Source organism: Podarcis pityusensis (genome assembly GCF_964106645.2).
Source record: "Podarcis pityusensis genome assembly, chromosome: 6".
Lineage (NCBI taxonomy): Eukaryota > Metazoa > Chordata > Lepidosauria > Squamata > Lacertidae > Podarcis > Podarcis pityusensis.
Window position 1 is genome coordinate 97,244,405 of NC_138030.1, and position 19,558 is coordinate 97,263,962.

Genomic DNA, 19,558 nt, shown 5'->3' on the forward strand with positions numbered 1-19,558 from the left:
TGCATTCTCCAATCCGTTATTCCATAGCTAGTTCAGAAGTCTACCTGCTTGTCGACTTGAGAAGGCAAAGACAATGATGTCATCAAAGGTCCAGGTATAATCCTGATGTGGGGGATAAAACACCAGTTTATCTGACGCCTCTTTTCTCAGGTCAATCAGGAATGTGGAGTGAACCATTGGGACTGCAAAGCAACCAGTCCTCTTCCACTCCCTGATCAGGGCATAATCTGGTGTTCTCTTGTAGTAGCCCTAGAATAAAATGATAGTACAAAGCTCATTAAAACGAGAATCATTTTAGCTAGCAGCAAAAGCCCACAATCTGAAGGTACACAATCTGTAGGACTGTCCAGATCTAGAAATCTAATCGCCTAACAAAAGCCTTGCAGCACCTGTTTATGTTAACTTGTTTTATGCAACACTTTTCAGGTGTAAACAATCCATGCCCCAAAGCAGCTTGCAGAAATATAAAAACAGAAACATCAATAAAGGAATTCATACAATAAAAAAGAAAGAGCACCAAAAGTCAGATAAAAGGAGCTAGCTAAGGCTAAGCACATACTATCTGTTTTATTTTACCCCATTTAAAATAATTCTTGGCCACCTTAAAACAACCCACTCAAAAAACAAACAAAAAAACAAAAACCTCAGTCAGCCAACCAAACCAATTTCTACAGCCCCAGAGAATAAAACAGCCCTCAGATTAGAGTTGGCATCTTTGGGAGCCTGTTCCAATGTGGTGGTGAGAGTACAATAATGTCAGACCTCTTTAGATTTCCACCTCCCATGGTAAAAAAATGTAACAGAGGGAGTTTGGTTAGGGTTGCTACCTTTGTTGCAATGTTCAGACCCAGAAACCTCCCCCCTAAATAAATTCACACTTGACTCAAATTTTAGTTTGGTTTTGGGCAGAATTGAGGCCACAACTTTATTGATTACAGAAAGTGGCTGGTTGCATAGGCTCTGGTTTGACTAGCTCCCTGCCATGCAGGTAGCGCTGACCCAGGGTTCCAGCATAGCTCAGCCAAGGGTGAACACTTGGATGGGCGAAAAATCGGGAACAGACTATGTCCGCCACCCAGATGTCCCCCTGGACTCAGGCACGGGCACAACCCCCTCTCAGGGGTTGACCAAACCATGTGAGTCCCTGGATTCCTTTAACGGAATACCCTTCACATAGGAATGGTGAGAGCGTTCCCCCTTCCCTATCACATGAACCAGAGCCTATCCGCAACCTTACAAGTTGTGACGATTTGCTACGCGGCAGGCGAAACCCTAATGGCAACAGCCAATCAGCCAAGTGGGGGAAATTCCTGCCATGCCCCTGTCCCAATGACACACAATGGCATAGCAAGGTCAAGCATGCAAGCCCTAAAAGTAAGGAGAGGTGGGCAGGTGTTCCGAATGCATGCACCAAAAGAGGAAGCTCTGGGTCACGTGCATGGGTATGTATAGGTCCCTCGATCCGTTTGGACTGCGCCCCATTGGCCAGATGGAACTCAACATCGAGGGACCTACTAATCAGGTATTGTGGCTGAACAATCTTACCCACCCACAACACCAGGTCTCACCCTCTTTGAGGACACGATTTCTGGCAAAATACATAACAGGGTTGGGATCATTTTTTCCCCATCTGGTACTGAAGTGACTTCAAAACAATCCATTACAATCTGTTGCAGCCTGGCAATGGCGGAGTTCCTCCGATCGGGAGGAATTTGCTCCGCGGAAATTAGGGTCTGACCGCCACGGCGAAGGTGGAGACCCACTGAAATCACAGGCAGGAGAAGCCTGTGAACTTGGGATTCGGCTGGCACCCTTTGCGCCTCCCCTACTTGCGGGGAAACCCTGATTTGGGGATCCGGAGCGAAGTGGGGTGAGTGGCGCGGTGCTTCAAATTGACTGCTTCTTTCACGGAGTGAAGCCACATCGCTGTTGCCGGAGAGCGCTGACTTTTTCCTGTGGACAATTGGATTTTAAACAACTACCCGTGAGTAGAACAGAAAATTAGATCCTTAAATTCATTAATTTGGCATCGAAACGGGAAGGTTCTAAACTGAAAGTCCGCCTTCCCTTTTTGTAAACAGATTGAAGCAAAGAAGTTGCAAGTTAAAGCCTTGGAAAGTTTATTTTTGTAAAGGATTAAATCTCCATCGGTTAAAACTATTAAACCCCCCTTGGAAGCAGGAGAAGAGGGGGGAAATTTTGGACCTAGTGAGCCTGCAGGAGAGAGTGAAAAACCAAATTACCACTGCTCTGAACCTGGAAATGGGCTGCCAGAAAGAGTGACGTTTTTTGACAGCTAGCAATAAGAGAAATATATTGTTTCCATTGTACTCATCTGCGTTTAAAAAGTAGGAAAAGAAACTATCTTTATAGTTTAAACTGTGTTTGAAAGGATTGATACAAGTGGAGACTGTTTCCCTCTAGAGGGAGCTTTTGAAACAGTTACAAGAGTGGAGCTGGGGTTTTTCCAGTTGCAAGATAAGAACTGTGTGAAATAGAGATCGACCTTGGACTTTAAGAATGTTGACAGAAGGAGCCTTAGTGACTGTATTATGTAAGATAAACTATTCGTTGGAACAGCTCCACAAGAAGACGGACGCTATGAATACCAAACTTGAGAACTTGGGACAAAAAGTGACTAATTTGGAACAAAAAGTGACCATTAATACAGAAATTGTTCAGGATTTGACACAGGAACCTACCTTGACAGGACAAACTGGGGAGAAGACGAAGGAGAATGTTGGTGTTGTTAAACCTAAAATAATACAAGTGGAATCCCCAGTTTTGCAGAGGCAAACTGAGGACTATAAGTGGAGGCCTTTTATGAATGAATATAGAAAAAGTCAGAATTTGAAGATTGGAGCCCTGTTTGGATTGAAGAAGGAAGGTTGGATAGACTCTTTCATGCAGAGATTTACTGACCTTTGGGTCCTGAATCTGGGTCAGGAGGTGATTGGAGTTGTGGGGGCCTTTGGATCTGGGGGAGCCTTGAAACATGATTTGAGGTATTGCAAACAGGGGACACAGAAAGGGCTGAACTCCTCAATGCCTTCTTTGCCTCAGTCTTTTCCGATAAAGAAAACAATGCCCGACCTGAAGAATTTGAAGCAAATGATTCAGCAAAGGAAACACAGCCCAGAATAACTAAGGAGATAGTACAAGAATACTTGGCTAGTCTAGATGCATTCAAGTCTCCAGGGCCAGATGAACTGCATCCAAGAGTATTAAAAGAACTGGCAGATGTGATCTCAGAACCACTGGCAGTCATCTTTGAGAATTCCTGGAGAACAGGCGAAGTCCCGGCAGACTGGAGGAGGGCAAATGTTGTCCCTATTTTCAAAAAGGGGAAAAGAGAGGACTCAAATAATTACCGCCCAGTCAGTCTGACATCAATACCAGGGAAGATTCTGGAGCAGATCATTAAGCAAACAGTCTATGAGCACCTAGAAAGGAATGCTGTGATCACCAATAGTCAGCATGGATTTCTGAAAAATAAGTCATGTCAGACTAACCTGATCTCGTTTTTTGACAGAATTACAAGCCTGGTAGATGAAGGGAACGCAGTGGATGTAGCCTACCTTGATTTCAGCAAGGCATTTGACAAGGTGCCCCATGATATTCTTGTAAAGAAGCTGGTAAAATGCGGTCTTGACTATGCTACCACTCAGTGGATTTGTAACTGGCTGACTGACCGAACCCAAAGGGTGCTCATCAATGGTTCCTCTTCATCCTGGAGAAGAGTGACTAGTGGGGTCACTAGACTAATGAGAGGCACAAATACAAGATGGGTGACACCTGGCTTGAGAGCAGTACATGTGAAAAGGATCTAGGAGTCTTGGTTGACCACAAACTTGACATGAGCCAACAGTGTGACGCGGCAGCTAAAAAAGCCAATGCAATTCTGGGCCTCATCAATAGGAGTATAGCATCTAGATCAAGGGAAGTAATAGTGCCACTGTATTCTGCTCTGGTCAGACCTCACCTGGAGTACTGTGTCCAGTTCTGGGCACCACAGTTCAAGAAGGACACTGACAAAATGGAACGTGTCCAGAGGAGGGCAACCAAAATGGTCAAAGGCCTGGAAACGATGCCTTATGAGGAACGGCTAAGGGAGCTGGGCATGTTTAGCCTGGAGAAGAGGAGGTTAAGGGCTGATATGATAGCCATGTTCAAATATATAAAAGGATGTCACATAGAGGAGGGAGAAAGGTTGTTTTCTGCTGCTCCAGAGAAGCGGACACGGAGCAATGGATCCAAACTACAAGAAAGAAGATTCCACCTAAACATTAGGAAGAACTTCCTGACAGTAAGAGCTGTTTGACAGTGGAATTTGCTGCCAAGGAGTGTGGTGGAGTCTCCTTCTTTGGAGGTCTTTAAGCAGAGGCTTGACAACCATATGTCAGGAGTGCTCTGATGGTGTTTCCTGCTTGGCAGGGGGTTGGACTCGATGGCCCTTGTGGTCTCTTCCAACTCTATGATTCTATGATTCTATGAACCGCCAACCTTCTGATCAGCAAGCCCAAGAGGCTCAGTGGTTATACCACAGCGCCACCCGCGTCCCCCTATCCAGTCCTTAGTTCCACTATTTTGTACTCCCTTGTAATTTCCAAACTGCCTTCAGAAAACAGCCTAGGATACTGCACACTTCAACACTTTGAACATAAAGTTACAAGGGCATTAATGCATTATGATGCATTAGCCTAAGCTGGTGTTTCATGCCACCAATACTACTTAGCCCTCCAAAGAGAAGCACCCCAGAGAACACACCTATTCCTTTAAAGAGGGGGGTATAAGCCCACCCAAAAGAGGCCCAGTGCCATCGCCCAGACAGAACAAATAAATGATAACCACTGAACAAGCTCAACATCAATAACACTTCCATTGTACACAGTAGGATTACCTGAGACTGAACACTCTGCAGGAAATACTTGGACCAGCAAGTATTAAATGTCAATTTTTGAGAAAGGAGAGTGTACTGGACGACGCACGGTGCCTTTGAAACAGGCTGTTTATTTAACAGATGTATATGATGAGCAGATAGGAAGCAAGCATTAGGTCCTAGGACACCAGTATTCTGACAAGCTGCTCCTTCCAGTCAGAAACATATCTTGGCAAGCTCTTTCCCCCCCACCCCACATTCAAGACAGAAAAAACTTCTTTGTTTGCAGAAAGCACCAGTGCAAAACCCATCCAGAAAGAGCATCAGCTTAGACTAGCTGTTGTCCAATTGTCCACTAGTAGGCCGAACAAAAAACACATTTAGCATAATTAAGGAGCATATTTAAAATATGAATTTTTACAATCTAAGCTTCTTCTATGTCACTGGCCTATGGGAAATTTACTGGATTATTTTTGTTATGGCAGTGTGTTCAACATCTGGACACAAGGTGAAGGGAATCTGAAAGCTTTTTATCACTCAGGAAGGAATGCCACAGATGGAACATCTTTAAATAACTTTTTACAGCTCCCTAGAACTCCCCTTGGGCTTTTGGCTGGGACAAGGGCACCTGAAATCATGGCATAGTCTCATGCCTAGTAAACATTCTCCCAAACTGGGCAATTCTTAGCATGCTCAGACAGATTGGGGTTTGGTGGGGGTTTTTGCACAAATCACGCTACCAGAACTTTCAGCAATGGAAACAACTGCCTAAGAGTCCACCCTGAAAAAACTACTCTCCAGAGCCCACTGCCAAGTTATGAGAACAGTGTGACACAGACAGAGGCAGATCTGAAGGTCATTCCAAACACCAAGTTGCTAAAACAATCACATTGAGAGAGTAGCTTCTCATGCAGAGGTGTGCAGGCTATTTTGTTGCCTTGGTTTTCACTATCACAAACCTAACGCTGAACAGTAATCAGCTCCAGAGAACTGCAGCTACCAGGCTGCTCCAGCTGCACACAGATCTCAGACTGTGAGCAATTAATCCCAGAGGGAAAAAGGCATGAGTGAAATCATTGGACTCTAATTGCATTACAAAAAAAAAAAAAAGAAAAAAGACAAACGAGGAGTGGCAGAGGAAAAAGTGTTTTGTTTTGTCTTAAGAAGCCTGCAAGATGCAATTCCTTTTCGAGAATCTTTCTTTCAAAGGCTTCATTTCTCCCCCGAATATATTGGATACCAGATTGATTTTGGCAAAATCTTTTGCCATAAAGGGACTGCAAAGATACACTTTAATGACAATAACTCTATCATAAATTACTATGCTAACCAGCCACCTGGTGCATGGAAGGCTTCTGCCAGAAACCCAAAAAATCCAAATTTGCCATTTATGCAAATACAAACTTCTAGGTCCCAAGGGAGATAGGAACATCTAAGTAGTGTCCATCAAAGACATGGAGGCTGGAAAGGGGTTTCAACAACCATTGCATGGGATATTTGTCTCTTAACAGCACCCTCATCTTGATACCAGCTGCAGAGAACAAAGAAGGCACACAATACAATAATACACATGATACATATCTTACACATTTATTAATTCATCCCATGTATCCTTGCCATTCTTATATACTTGCTTTCAAGCCCTGGGACAGGGATCTGTCTGTTTGGATGGTGTATAAGTAAGTAACAGTAAAGAAACATCTCTTGCCTGAGGGGTCATTCCACACCAGAAGTTAGAGTAGAGAGCACGAGATTCAAGCATTGGCGCCACAATGGTCTTATTTTCTGCTATCATGAGATTCAGAACTTCTGGGTTTGTCAGAAAATTATCAGCATCTATGAACTAGGAAAAGGGATTAAAAAAAAAAAAGCATGTGAGGTTTTGTGTGACTGGATCTGAAGAGTGTCTCTAATGTCCACAAACAAGACTTGGTTAAGAGCATTACCTATCTTGAGTTCTTGCAATGTTGCAAAATGAACAAAATAAGCAGACTTCCATCACATATCCATCAGCATTAAGCTAACATTTACCTTGTACTGAAGCCAACAGCAAATATTGGTCAACTTTGTAACTACTACTTTGCACATACCAAAAAGTGGTGATATTTAGTAAGGCACTTGCATTGCTGAATTGAAATGAAGCCTCTGGACGTGTGAGACACAATCAACAAGAACAGAAACCCACAAGCACTTCATAGTGGGCCCAGCAAAGTAGTCCACAATGGAGACATTAGAGCAGGGATAAGAAATTTGTAACCCTCAGGAAGTTGTTTGACTACAACTCCCATCATCCCTGACTTTTGCCTATGCTCACTGAGGCTGATGGGTGTGGGAGTCCAATATCATCTGGAGGGCCATAGGTTTCCATATCCTGCATTAGAGGGAAAGGGCTTAACTAGAACAAACCACCTCACATTTGGAAGGAGAGGCAAGGGGGCTTGCAGGCGGAATTGCTGTTTGGTTGGCATCCATTTATCTCAACAGACACCCAAGTGCACCTCTGGGGTGAAGTCAGCGTGTATGGGGGTCTAGGGCTGCCCAGATGACAAGACCCCTCTCTTGGCCTCACTGATGGGGGCCAAAGGAAAGCACAGCAATATGTTTGGCACCAGCTTGACTGCATGGCAAAGCTTAACCCCTGGAAAAGTGGGAGGTGTATAAATCAGCGTGGTGGTTTTTCGGCTACAGTGGCAGCGTTCAAATATGTGAAACACCCTGGAGTCATTCCTGGGTGCCTCAGCATGTCAACCATTGAGGTGTCAAGAGCATTCATTAACATGAGGCAAATATAGTTAGACAAGAATTACCGGTAATTTTGTTGCATATGTATGAACAAAGTAACACAGTGCTCTGGTGGTGGGTGGCAAAGCAAGTTCTGAGAATCCACTCATCAACTACATCACATGTGGGACTTTGGGCCCTCCAGATGTTGTTGGGACTTTAACTCCCATGAGCCCCAGTGAGCATGGCCAGTGGTTAGAGATAATGGGAGTTGTAGTCCATCACCTAGCAGATGTTCCTGATCACACAAATACTTGTGGAAATAGGTGCAGGAATCTGGGCCAAAGTTATTTATCCTTTCCCAGTCCTACAAAGCTGTGTTTAGAGGTGACCAGTACAGGAGTCAGGACTTCAGTGGTCAGTGAAGGTAAGTACTCATCTTGCATATCCCAGCACATCTGGGGAGGAAATTATGTAGCACTGTAAGACAACCAATTTTACTTTTCCAGTTTCCTTCTTTACAAAGCTCAGAAACAGAATGCGTCTCTGAAATGCCCAGCATGCAAATCAAGGGAAGGAAGAAAGCCTAACCAGCCAGAACTTTAATTCTTATTTTACCATGATGTAATCAGACCACTTTTCCTTGGCAGTTCTCAGAGCAGTCTGCCTCAGTTTCATCACATGGGTAAACCTGGAGTTTGGCCAGTGTTTGGGCCCAATTTCCTCCGGGTAAGACCTACGAAACAAAGAACAAAAAGGGAAAACATGCAGCCCTCTTGTCATGTTAAATGCTGCGCAGCTCCTGCAGGATCGCTGGGTATTATTTCTCTCCTGACTTTGGTGTTTTAATTAAAAAATGAAAGGCGGGGGGAGAAGCAAATTCACTAAGTCACCTCAAGTGCTCCAAAAATGTAAGGGTAAAGAAAGGACGTTTCAGAGCAAAGAAAACACTCTCCAAATTTATTCCTGGAGTGTGTACCCAGGACACAGGGGAACATACACCATCACTGCGCTTCCTGTCCAACATGAGTGCTGTGAATTAAATAAAACTTGGACGTTGGGGGGGGGGCACACCCAACAGCTCTTTTCCCACCCCAGCTTTGAAAAAGATAGCATTTAGCCAAATCAAATTGCTTCTGGAATTTGCTATCACAAGTATGTGAAGAAGCCTTTTAAATAGCTTTAGAAAGGATTAGAACATTTCATGCTGTTTCCCTGAATATGCTTAACTTTGTTACACGTGATTTTACTGGAAAAACCCAGCATTCGAATACTTACTGAGGGTCCCCCATGGGCCTCCACTCCACATAGTGATACAGTTTCTGTACATTCTTCAGCCACTCCCTCAGGATTTCTGTTGTGTTGTCAACATTGTGGTCAGTAGCTACCCTAAAGGAGGAACAGTGAATGTGCAGAGGGATTACTAAACATTCACCACCTTTCGGTCAAACAAAATCTTGAAGAGGCATGTGTTCACAGGTAACAACAGCCTCCATGCCAATGCTTCATAGATGCACGTTCAAACAGAGCACAGACTCCATTTTGGGTCTGAAACATTCACACAAATTCCCACCATTGGCATCTTAAAACAATACTGAATAGGCATTGAGTGATATTGTTCGTCAGGTCAACTTCAGCAACAGAGATGGAGTGGTCTGGGATTGCAGGGGGCTTAAAGACCTATCACTACTTCTGCAGCAAGGTCCCAAGCCCCCAGCCTCTCAGCTCGAAAAGGGGAGTGTTTTAGCCAATTAGAAGTCTTTTTACTCTTAGGAGCCAATCAGAATGAAAAGAGATGCGACTTCCGGGTTGGCGCCTCCGGCAATGGCGGAATTCCTCTGATCGGGAGGAATTTGCCTCGTGGAAATTCGGGTCTGGCCGCCACGGCGAAGGCGGAGGCCCACTAAAAATCACAGGTGGGTGAAGCCTGTGAACGTGGGATTAGGCTGGCACCTTTTGAGCCTCCCCTACTCGCGGGGAAACCCGGTTTCGGGGGTCTGGAGCGACGTGGGGTGAGCGGCGCAGTGCTTCGAATTGATTGCTTCTTCCACGGAGCGAAGCCGCATAGCTGTTGCCGGAGAGCGCTGACTTTTTCCTGTGGACAATCTGATCTTAAAGCAACTACCCGTGAGTAGAGCGGAGAATTGGATTTTTAAACGTCTTAATTTGGTGTTGAAACGGGAAGGTCCAAAACAGGAAGTCCACCTTCCCCCTTTGTAAATAGATTGAAGCAATGAATGCAAGCTGAAGTCGCGGAAAGTCTATCGTAAAGGACTAAATTTCCATCAGTAAAAAATACTAAACCCCCCTTGGTGGAAGGAGAAGAGGGGGGAAAGTTTTGGCCCGAATATACCTGCAGGAGAGAGTGAACAGAGTTAAAATACCACCGCTCCGATCCTGGAAACGGGCTGCCAGTATGACTGACGTGCCTCAGAATGCTTATTGACTGCGATTAGAACGTTCACTGACAGCTAGTTAAAAAGAGTCTGCGTTTAAAAAGAAGTAAAAGTAATTGAAAATTGAAACTAACTTTATTGTTTGGACTGTGTTTAAAAGGACCAATACAAATAGAAACTGTTTCCCTCTAGAGGAAGCCTTTGAAACTGTTACAAGAGTTGAGCTGGGGGAATTTCCAGCTGCAAGATAAAAAGCTGTGAGATTCTGGGACTGATCTTGAATCGGTTAAGAATGTCAACAGAAGAGGCCTTAGTGGCTGTATTAAGTAAGATAAATGACTCACTGGAACAGCTTAACAAAAAGGTGGATGTGGTAACTACCAAAATCGATAATTTGGGACAAAAAGTGAACATCAATACAGAAACTATTCAGAAATTGATACAGGAATCTACTTTGACATGGCAAACTGTGGAGAAGACCAGGGAGAAAGTTGCTGTTGTTGAACCTAAAGTAACACAACTGGAGAGAGAAAGGGTCCCAGCCTTACGGATGCAACTTGATAATCATAAGTTGATGCCTTCTATGATTGAATTTAAAGAAAATCAGATTTCGAGGACCAGAGCTCTACCCGAACTGGAGAAGGAAAGTTTGATAGATCCCCTTACACAGGAACTTGCTGATTTTTGGGACCTGGACTTGGGTCAAGAAGAGATTAAAATTGTGAGGGCCTTCATACTTGGAGAAATTTTGAAAGACGTCCCGAAATATCTTTTGGATCTTAGTTTTAACTATGGAGATTTGGCTGCCCTGTCGAGAAGGAATAAAATCATCTCTAGGTGGGAGTTTCCCCGAGATCTACCCTTCAGTCTCAAAGGAAGGAAAATAAAAATAAGATCAGTAGAAGACAAAGTAAAGTGCATGTATAAATATGAAGAAGACTTGCAGAAGGGACTTGGAAAAGACTTAAGAGCCTCGGACAGAAGATTACCAGGTTGATGGACTATATGGAATTGACTGGCAGAATCCGAGTCCAGGGAGAAGAGACAGTGGAAGAAGATTGGAAAAAGTTTAAAGACTATGGAAATATTGTAAAATTAATGAGTGTTAGAAAAATGTTGGAATGAAACTATACGGCTTTAGTAGAAATGTTAGAAGGAATTAAGTACAAGTAGATTATTGGAGTATTAAAGGGAAAATAAGGTTAAAATATGTTAAGATAACTATATGACAGAAAATAGAGGAAGATGGAAAGGAATTGCTGAAACAATTAATAGAAGTGGAATACAAAAAGGGAGGTGTGAGGAGGTCGTTGAAACAAGTGAATGTAAGATATGATATTGAAATGGTTTGATGTGTGTTTTAAATTGTGTTTGTTATGTCTTGCTTAGTTTATTGTGTTAGTGACATTGTATTGTATTGGTTTTTTTCTTTTTCTTTTTTCATCTTTTTTCTTCCCTTTCCCTTCCTTTTTTTTCCTTTCTGTAATTTTTAAAAGTAATAAATATTATTTAAAAAAAAACAAACAGAATGAAAAGAGATGACAACCACTGAGGATTGACTCCTATGGTCATTCTGGAGAAGGGGCATGTGAAAAACACAGATGATGAGTTGTTCTGTATGTTCCAAAGCTCACTTTCAAGAGAATGGTGTGCACGTTCTGTTATGCACAATGGAACTTCAAGAAAAAATTTGACCATGTTGTTGGCATCTGTCTGTCTCAAGAGACAATGGAGTGCGTCCCTAGGGGTGAAGTCACACGACATGAGAATCACAGTGCCTGCTGTGACCAGTAACTCGTAAATGCTGTTTCCCACATAGTTTTTGCTGTGTTAGCTTCACCAAAGCCTGGGCAATGTGTATGGAGGTCCTGGACTGCTCAGATGACAAGACTAATTTGGTCCAAAGGAAAGCAGGTAAGTGGCCATTTGGCACCAGCTTGGCTGCAGGGGTTGCCGGAAGGAGGTGTACAAGGCACCATCATCTTAGGGACTCCACTTAATGTAGGATTTCCTCCTCAGCCTTTTCTTCTCCCAAAGATGTCCCATAAGGCAGTGGATAATTTGCCCATCTACATCATGGGAAATAGATCTAGCTGAAAAGCAGCAAAAGAAGATCTGCATTGATTACTGCAATGCATTCCTCATTGTTATTATTGTATAATCTTAAATGGTTCTGACTTTCCTTAAGGGACCCCACACTTCTGAATTTGCCACTATACTACTATGTAGCCATGGGCACACATTCAAGCTTAATCAAAATACGACAAAAATCAGAACAAAGGAGGCTAAGCTTTAGCTCAGGCATAGGCAAACTCAGCCCTCCAGATGTTTTGGGACTACAACTCCCATCATCCCTGACCACTGGTCCTGTTAGCTGGGGATGATGGGAGTTGTAGTCCCAAAACATCTGGAGGGCTGAGTTTGCCTATTCCTGCTTTAGCTAAACAGGCTGCAAAGATACTTCCAAATGCAATTATTTTAATAGGTCCTTCTATATATATTACTTTGTGCTACAAAGACTGTGTGGGCTGCATTGATAATGTCCATCTGTGAGATTCAGCAAGAATACGGAATGTGAGTGATTTTCTAAACCTCACAAGGCAGCATTTTTTGCAGCTTCTTCATTAGAAGACAGGCTGCCACACATCCAGGCCTGTCATTGCTGCTGGGCAATGTCTGTATGCTCTGCAAGGGGAGAGAGGGATGTGAATAGACCACGACTCACTGTAATTTCACTGTCTGAAATGACAGAGGAGAAAGTGTTTGCCTGCAGTCACTTTGCTCCATGTGCATATATCTGGAAACTATGCATCTGCGCAACTAAACAAACAAATACTCCCGTACTTCTACGAAGCAAGATGGTCCCCTCAAGAAGAGTCCCTGACCTTTTCCATTGTCCATATACTCTGAAGCCACCTTTTCAGTTACAGCACCTTGGGGAATATTCCATTCCAGCCCTACTCAGAGTAAAGGAGTTAATAAACATGACTAACTTAAATTCATTGTCCAATAGGCCTACATAATTGACTGAATCCCCAAACTCTAAAACACTCCCTAGAATGTTTCATCTGGCATGGAGGCTGTTGTCATTTGGGTGCCAGGTGAAAACCTCTCTTAAAAAAAAAAAGTCAAGCATTTAGATGGAGTTTTTAATGCTACTTTTATCTTTTTTGTTTTGCCCTGCTACCATTTTACGCTGCTCTTGTGTGTTGATTGTTGCTTGATGCTTTAAATCTTGTTAGCCCATCAGACAGTTTATGATACCTGGAGTGGTATAGAAATTTCAAATTAAACTCTACACCAAATTATTTACAACCCATAAAAAATTTGTCACTGACTTTGGATAGCTTGGCACAAACACATTTGGGCATTTCCTCCTGCATGGCAGTGAATGCATGCACTTTTAATGGCACCAGGATGAGGCCATTATATATACAGATGGGTGCTTGAGCCAAAACTCACTCAGTGATGAAAAGGAGGAGGGAGATCCTTCAAAATTATTAAGCTACTTTCACAGCAGACAGATGGCTAAAATCTGGTACACTCTGGTCACTGTACCCACCTAAATTCCACTAATGGTAAATCCACACAGATTAATAGACAGAATTTAGTATTGTCCATTAATTTCAGTGGAGTACTTTCGGTCATGCTCTAAGTATGACTAATGCTGGATACAACCCTCAGTTCACTACATGCTTATCAAAATAAGTTATTCATGGCACAATCCTGTATATATTGTTGTAAATAAAAATATGCCCTTTTCCCTTATGGGGTATCCAAGAGCCCATATAGAGTCCTTACATAGGTTCCCTATTGGTAGGAGAAAATAACAGAGGCCAACCAGAGAATATTGAGAAGCAAAGCAGCTAGTAAGCTTGATCTTTATTGATCTGTTGCAACAGGGTACTCCCCTCACACGCAGGAGAGGAAGAGGACCCCCAAAAAATGCTGTGCAAGGGCTTATAAAGACTTTTGAAATTCCCATCCTCTAGATCAAGACCACCCCCAGAAACATTATGCATTTATCACAGAAGGGGTGTCACCTAAGACCACCCCTCAGATACATCCCACCTACATCACAGAAATTTAAATGTTGTTTTTCTCCTGTCACAGTTTATCTCCTGTCTGGCAAGTTACTTGATTGGATTGCCTGGGGAGCCTGGCCATTCTTTTGTAGTGGTAAAATACTTATTTCCTGGGCCAGGTCACAGGCTCACACCTTATTCAAACAGACATATCCTTGAGACAGGATCTGTGAGGAAAGAGACAATGGGGAGGCTTTTCCATCTTTACCATGCAGAGAAACATTTGCTCAGTTTAGGAATCAAAATGGTTCCAGGTTGGCCTTCCTGTGCTGATCCATGTACATGTGGTTATGAACGTTGCCATATATCTAAAACCATAAAATTCCTATCACAATATTTACTTAGGGGAGAAATTTGATGCAATTCACATTTAAAGGTGAGATTACCCAATTCACACTTTCCAGAACAATATGCAAACCAAAATTTGGTTAGCCTTCAAGTCACACACCTTTGAATTTTGCAATGCAGTTTTCTAGTCAAGCTACATTTTTAAAAATGCACATGCAGGGTAAAGTAATTCACAAAGTAATGCGGAGAACTGAGTGTAAGACTGGGAAATATAAGAAACAAAGAAATCAAAACTGGCAGATTCACCTATCCTTATTTGCAAGTGAGTCTCATTGAATCCAGTGGTACTTGCCTCTAGGAAAGTATGCCTCAAACTCTTATACTCGGGAGAATGACAAAACTATTTAGCCAGTAGCAATCAATTTCAAAAATATATATCACCCCATTCAAGTTTGTTACATTGGCCAAGCTAGCTCTATTCTTTATGTATTGAATTTATAAAACAAAGGGTTTTCTGTGTTGCCTCACTTTACTGTATGGGAAACCAAACATAACAATGAAGGAGCTTTGAGACAATAGAACTTGCTTCTCCCAGTTAAACACCCAACAGAGCGGAGAAGGCTTCCTTATTTGACTGGATGAGACATAATGAAAGGAAACAGCTTACAAGAACCATTTTCACTGAATGGGTTACCCAGAATGAACGCAAGGCGTACACAAATAGTCTCTTCATGGAGAGTCAGAATGAGCAGAGGTCATTTCTGATGTTGTGTGAAAATGCGAGGATGGGTGACATGGCCAGGGTGACAAGAATGTTCCTGTTGTGTATTTCCACCCCAGGTGGCCGGCAGACAGCCAGGCTTGGCCGACAAGCGCCCTGGAGCGGGGTGCAAAGAATGTTGCGCTGTGTGGGCTTTCTCTAACCTTGCCCATCTGACAGCAGCATGTTTAGAGCTTCGAATCACATGCATTATCAGGGAGAGATGAACACATGCTGAACCAGTGACTCAGCATTGGCTCATAACTGGAAAATGGGTATAAAGCTCTTCATTTTTCCACTATCCACACCCCACTAATACGGGTTCTTCTAGTGGGGTTTCAGGAGTGCCTGGCGTGCTCTGGTCCATGGGGTCACGAAGTCGGACATGACTAGACGACCAAACAACAACAACTGGAAGCATGCCACACAAGAGAACAAGTAGTTAGGCACAAGATTTTAGCCCCAAAAGGGCTTTTAAAACTGATGAAAAAACAGCATTTTTTTGTTTCAATTCATGTTTTGGATCATTACCGGTGCTTTTTTCTAGAAAAAAGTGCCAGAACTCACCAAGATCCTCTTCCTCCCTTTCTCTCTCTCTCTTGTCCTGCCCCCACTCTGCGTCCCCCCCCCTTCTTCAACCTCTCCCCCACCTTGCCTTGTCTGCTTTTCACACCCACCCAGAATCCCACCCGCCCCTCCTCGTCCCTCCAGCCACACCTGCGCTCACCTCTAAGGCTTCCCCAGCCACAGAATGGGGCTGCTGCTTCCTCCCCCCTTTCTCTCTCCCCACAGACATGGAAAGAGTGAGCAGAGACAAAAGGGAAGTGGCGCTCATGCTCAGCCGGCCGCTCACAGCACAGCCGCACATCCATGGGGAGAGCCGAGGAGGGACGATGCAACCTTCGGACTGAGAGGGCCTCCTTCTCCTCACCACTTCAGCCTCCTGCTGTTCACAGCCCCTCTTTGAGCCACGATGGCTTTCTTGCTCTCCCCACCCTCCATTTAGCTTATCGCTGGATTTGAAAAGAGAAAGAAGTGCCCGTACTGCGTACCATTGAGTACCACCAGGAAAAAGCACTGCTCGTTACTGTAAAGATACATGTGAGCAATGGATTCCGTGTCCATGGGTTAAACTGCCTCATGTGGCAATCTCAAAACTCTTTTGAAAACTCTTTGTTGAAATGCACTATGTGAATAATAATAATAATAATAATAATAATATATTTTATACCCCGCCCATCTGGCTGGGTTTTACCAGCCACTCTGGGTGGCTTCCAGCAAAATATTAAAATACAATAATTCATCAAATATTAAAAGCTTCCCTAAGCATAAGATGTATATAGCCACACAAACATTTTTAAAACTCTTGCAACACCAAATGGGTTTTGCTGCCCATACACACAGTTGCGCTATTCCACATTTACTCGTTGAACTGCTACCCTTCTCCTTAACAAAACACGCCCCCCACAAGTTACAAGGATCAGAGAGTCTATGTCCGAGAGATACACACATCAAACCCTTAAAGCACATCTGAAGCCGCTTTCCACCTCCAAAGAATTCTGGGCACTGTGGTCTGTTAAGAGTGGCTGGGAATTCTGTGAGGGGTAAATGATGGCGCCCAAAATTCTTTGAGAGGGAAGAGCGTGTTTTAAATGTACAGTTATATGAAGCCTTACATGCTGCAACTGACAACCAAGATTTAGACATCTAGCCAAAACGTTTACGCTATCAGAACCAGAACATTCTGGTGCAGCAAACATGGCTATCTGCCTCTTCGACCAAAGAACTAACGGTTGTGTATTCAACAGAGTTTAGATCTAGATAATTCTTAGCAACCCAGCCAGAAAGTTAACTAAAAAGTTCCATCAACTTTCTCCCCTTTTATATTCCTGTTTTGAGCTTCTACTTCATTGCTGTTTATTTACTTTGACCCTGGTGTCAGGGGAGGGAAGAGCAGTCTATTTTGCCAGTTTTCATCCTTGAAGGAAAATTACCAAAACTTCCTACTAAAGGGAACACCGTGTGCCTTCTGCCACAGTGTGGTCCACGGAGCAGAAGCAGAGAAACACTCGCCCTAACACAAACACCAATGTGTTCTCCCCACTCCACACCCCAACTTAATAGTCATTAATCATCACTCATGTAGGTTGGAAGGCTTGAGGGATGGACTCAGGTAAAAATCCCCACACCCCTTATTCTAGATAGAGAGAAAGGGAAAGAAAGGAGCAAGTGTACATATCTACACAACATAAATTTATTTAAATAGTTGTTCCCTCTCCCCAAGGGAACAGTAGTTTTGGGTTAGGGTGGGGCTACTAATTCAACAGAGAAGTCTCACAATGTTCACCCTAACTATTGTGCCCCATAGTGTGAGACCCACTTCAGGGTGGTGTGAATAATGAGCAAGACTAAACATATGGGTCTCTGGCTGTGTACATACTAGACCTTTAAAACACAGGCTTTTACTCAAAGAATTCTGGGCGCTACAAAGAACACTGGATATTGCAATTCCCAGAATTACTTGGAGATTGATAGCAATGAAAGTTAAAATTGCTATGTACACCACTTTGAGTTCCTTGAGGAACAAGTGGAATATAATTGTAACAACATATTAAATTATCAGACCTCCCCCATGCAGGAACAGGGCAATCGTGGTGAACAGACTCTTGTTGTGATAGCCCCCTGCAACAGATCTGCTCCAATTCCACCTTCTCTACCAGATACCTTTTAAAACGGCTGGCAGCTGGACAATTACAGTCTAGAAAAATAGCATGCTGCTATATGCCTTCAGAGCCAGGTGTGCTGGGTCCTTTTCAAAGTGTAAGTTGTAAAGAGTATTCTGGGAGGAGGAAGAATCCCCACTGGGCATTTTCCGGTCCATCAAATCAGTCTTCAGGTATGTGAAATGTCAGTGAAGATTTTCTAAAATACTATGTTGATATTTCAATAAAATACCCACGACAAAAAGTATTCGAAATAGGATATCCCATCTTTCAACCATAGTTTGCAGAGCAGCTTGAAAATTAACATGTGCTAATAGGTCAAAGGTTCCTAGCGACAGTCAAGTCATTTGCATCAGTGCAACAGAGATAATATAATAAGCAACTATTACCAGTCCAGCTGCTACTAGGAAAATGTATGCTAAGTCTCTTCCTCCATTAACTGTCCCTATTTTATGTGTAGAACTATATATCATTAGCCTGTGTACACAGAGGAGCAACAGTTGAGCACCAGGGCTCCCAGTTCCCTGCTTAGCTCCTTATACCACATCATGACTAGCAAGGGGGTAAAGATAATTCAAAACAGTAAAAGTTACAGAATTTTACAAATCTGTGAACCGTGCAAATCATGCAGAAGTAAGGGTTACCTAGGCATGCAATTTAAAAGTGTTGGACATATGTCTACCAAGACTGCAGGTGGTGAGGCCTCAGCGTCCCTGCATCATGGATTTGGGGGGACTGTTCACAAATTCAGTTAGTCTCCTCTGTTCTGATGTCAGCTATATTCCTGTGGTGGAGCTTATTGGAAAATTACCTAGGGAGTGGACAAAGCACAGTGAGTTCTCTTTTGCCCATCTGCATTCCTAAACATGACTCTGCATTTTCCTCTTATGAAAGATACTCCTGTTTGGTGAATGGAATGACACACACACAGAGAGAGAGAGAGAGAGAGAAAGAGAGAGAGAGAGGGATCTGTATGAGTTTGCACTGGCTGAGGCCACAGTTAGGAGATGGAAGAGGAGAAAGAACTTTAATACTATGACTGCTGAGGAACAGAGAATGTTGTGACTACATTGTGGCTTTAAGGAGCTTTTTTACCTCAGGATCCTGACATTCTTGTAGAAACAGGTTGCATTTGCAGAAAGCAAAACCTGTCAGGAATATTGTGGCTTCAGAAGAGAGAATGAAAATGCTTTCTACTTGGTGAAGAGGAGAATTCAAACACCACCTAATTTATCTAGAAGTGATCTGCTGATTTGGGAATGTGGGAAAAGGTAACGAAGAGTTGTAGAGTTGTACTCTACAGACTTCCTCTCTCCGAGAATCGTACAAGGGGAGTCCAGAGTGCAATTCACCCAACGAGCCCCGCCAGCAGAAGCCCACACAAGGAATGCCACCAGCACAGCACAAGGAGCCCTCTCCCCTCCCCACATGCCCTCATGTCCCCTGAGCTGGCTTTGGGGAGGGTCAGGAGCCCCCTCAGAACAGCCTCCAGAGGGAGGCGTGCCGTGCAGGGTGGAGCAAACTGCTTAGAACTACATTCAATTCCTCCCTCATAATCTCAAGCAGAATTCTCAGCCTTCACACCACATATTTATTATAACTAGACAAATACCCAGCACCAGTTTACTGTTTCAGTAGAGCTTTTCCACCCTTCCTGGGGGTGGAGGTGAGAGCTGCTCATATAAATCAGTGGAGAATTTGTAACG

The 19,558-nt window shown here is 43.4% G+C and overlaps 1 protein-coding gene across 2 annotated transcripts in view; it reads right to left on the reverse strand.

The window, feature by feature from the left end:
- COLGALT2 (collagen beta(1-O)galactosyltransferase 2) overlaps positions 1 to 19,558 on the reverse strand; it is a 62,770-nt gene that overhangs the window by 18,106 nt on the left and 25,106 nt on the right. For both annotated transcript variants that reach the window (XM_081012183.1, XM_081012184.1), the window contains exons 2-5: positions 8,879 to 8,989; positions 8,219 to 8,336; positions 6,588 to 6,722; positions 45 to 249 (exon numbers count right to left, since the gene is read on the reverse strand). In XM_081012183.1, the coding sequence (XP_080868309.1) occupies positions 45 to 249; positions 6,588 to 6,722; positions 8,219 to 8,336; positions 8,879 to 8,989 (569 nt within the window). The remainder of the gene's footprint in view (positions 1 to 44; positions 250 to 6,587; positions 6,723 to 8,218; positions 8,337 to 8,878; positions 8,990 to 19,558) is intronic.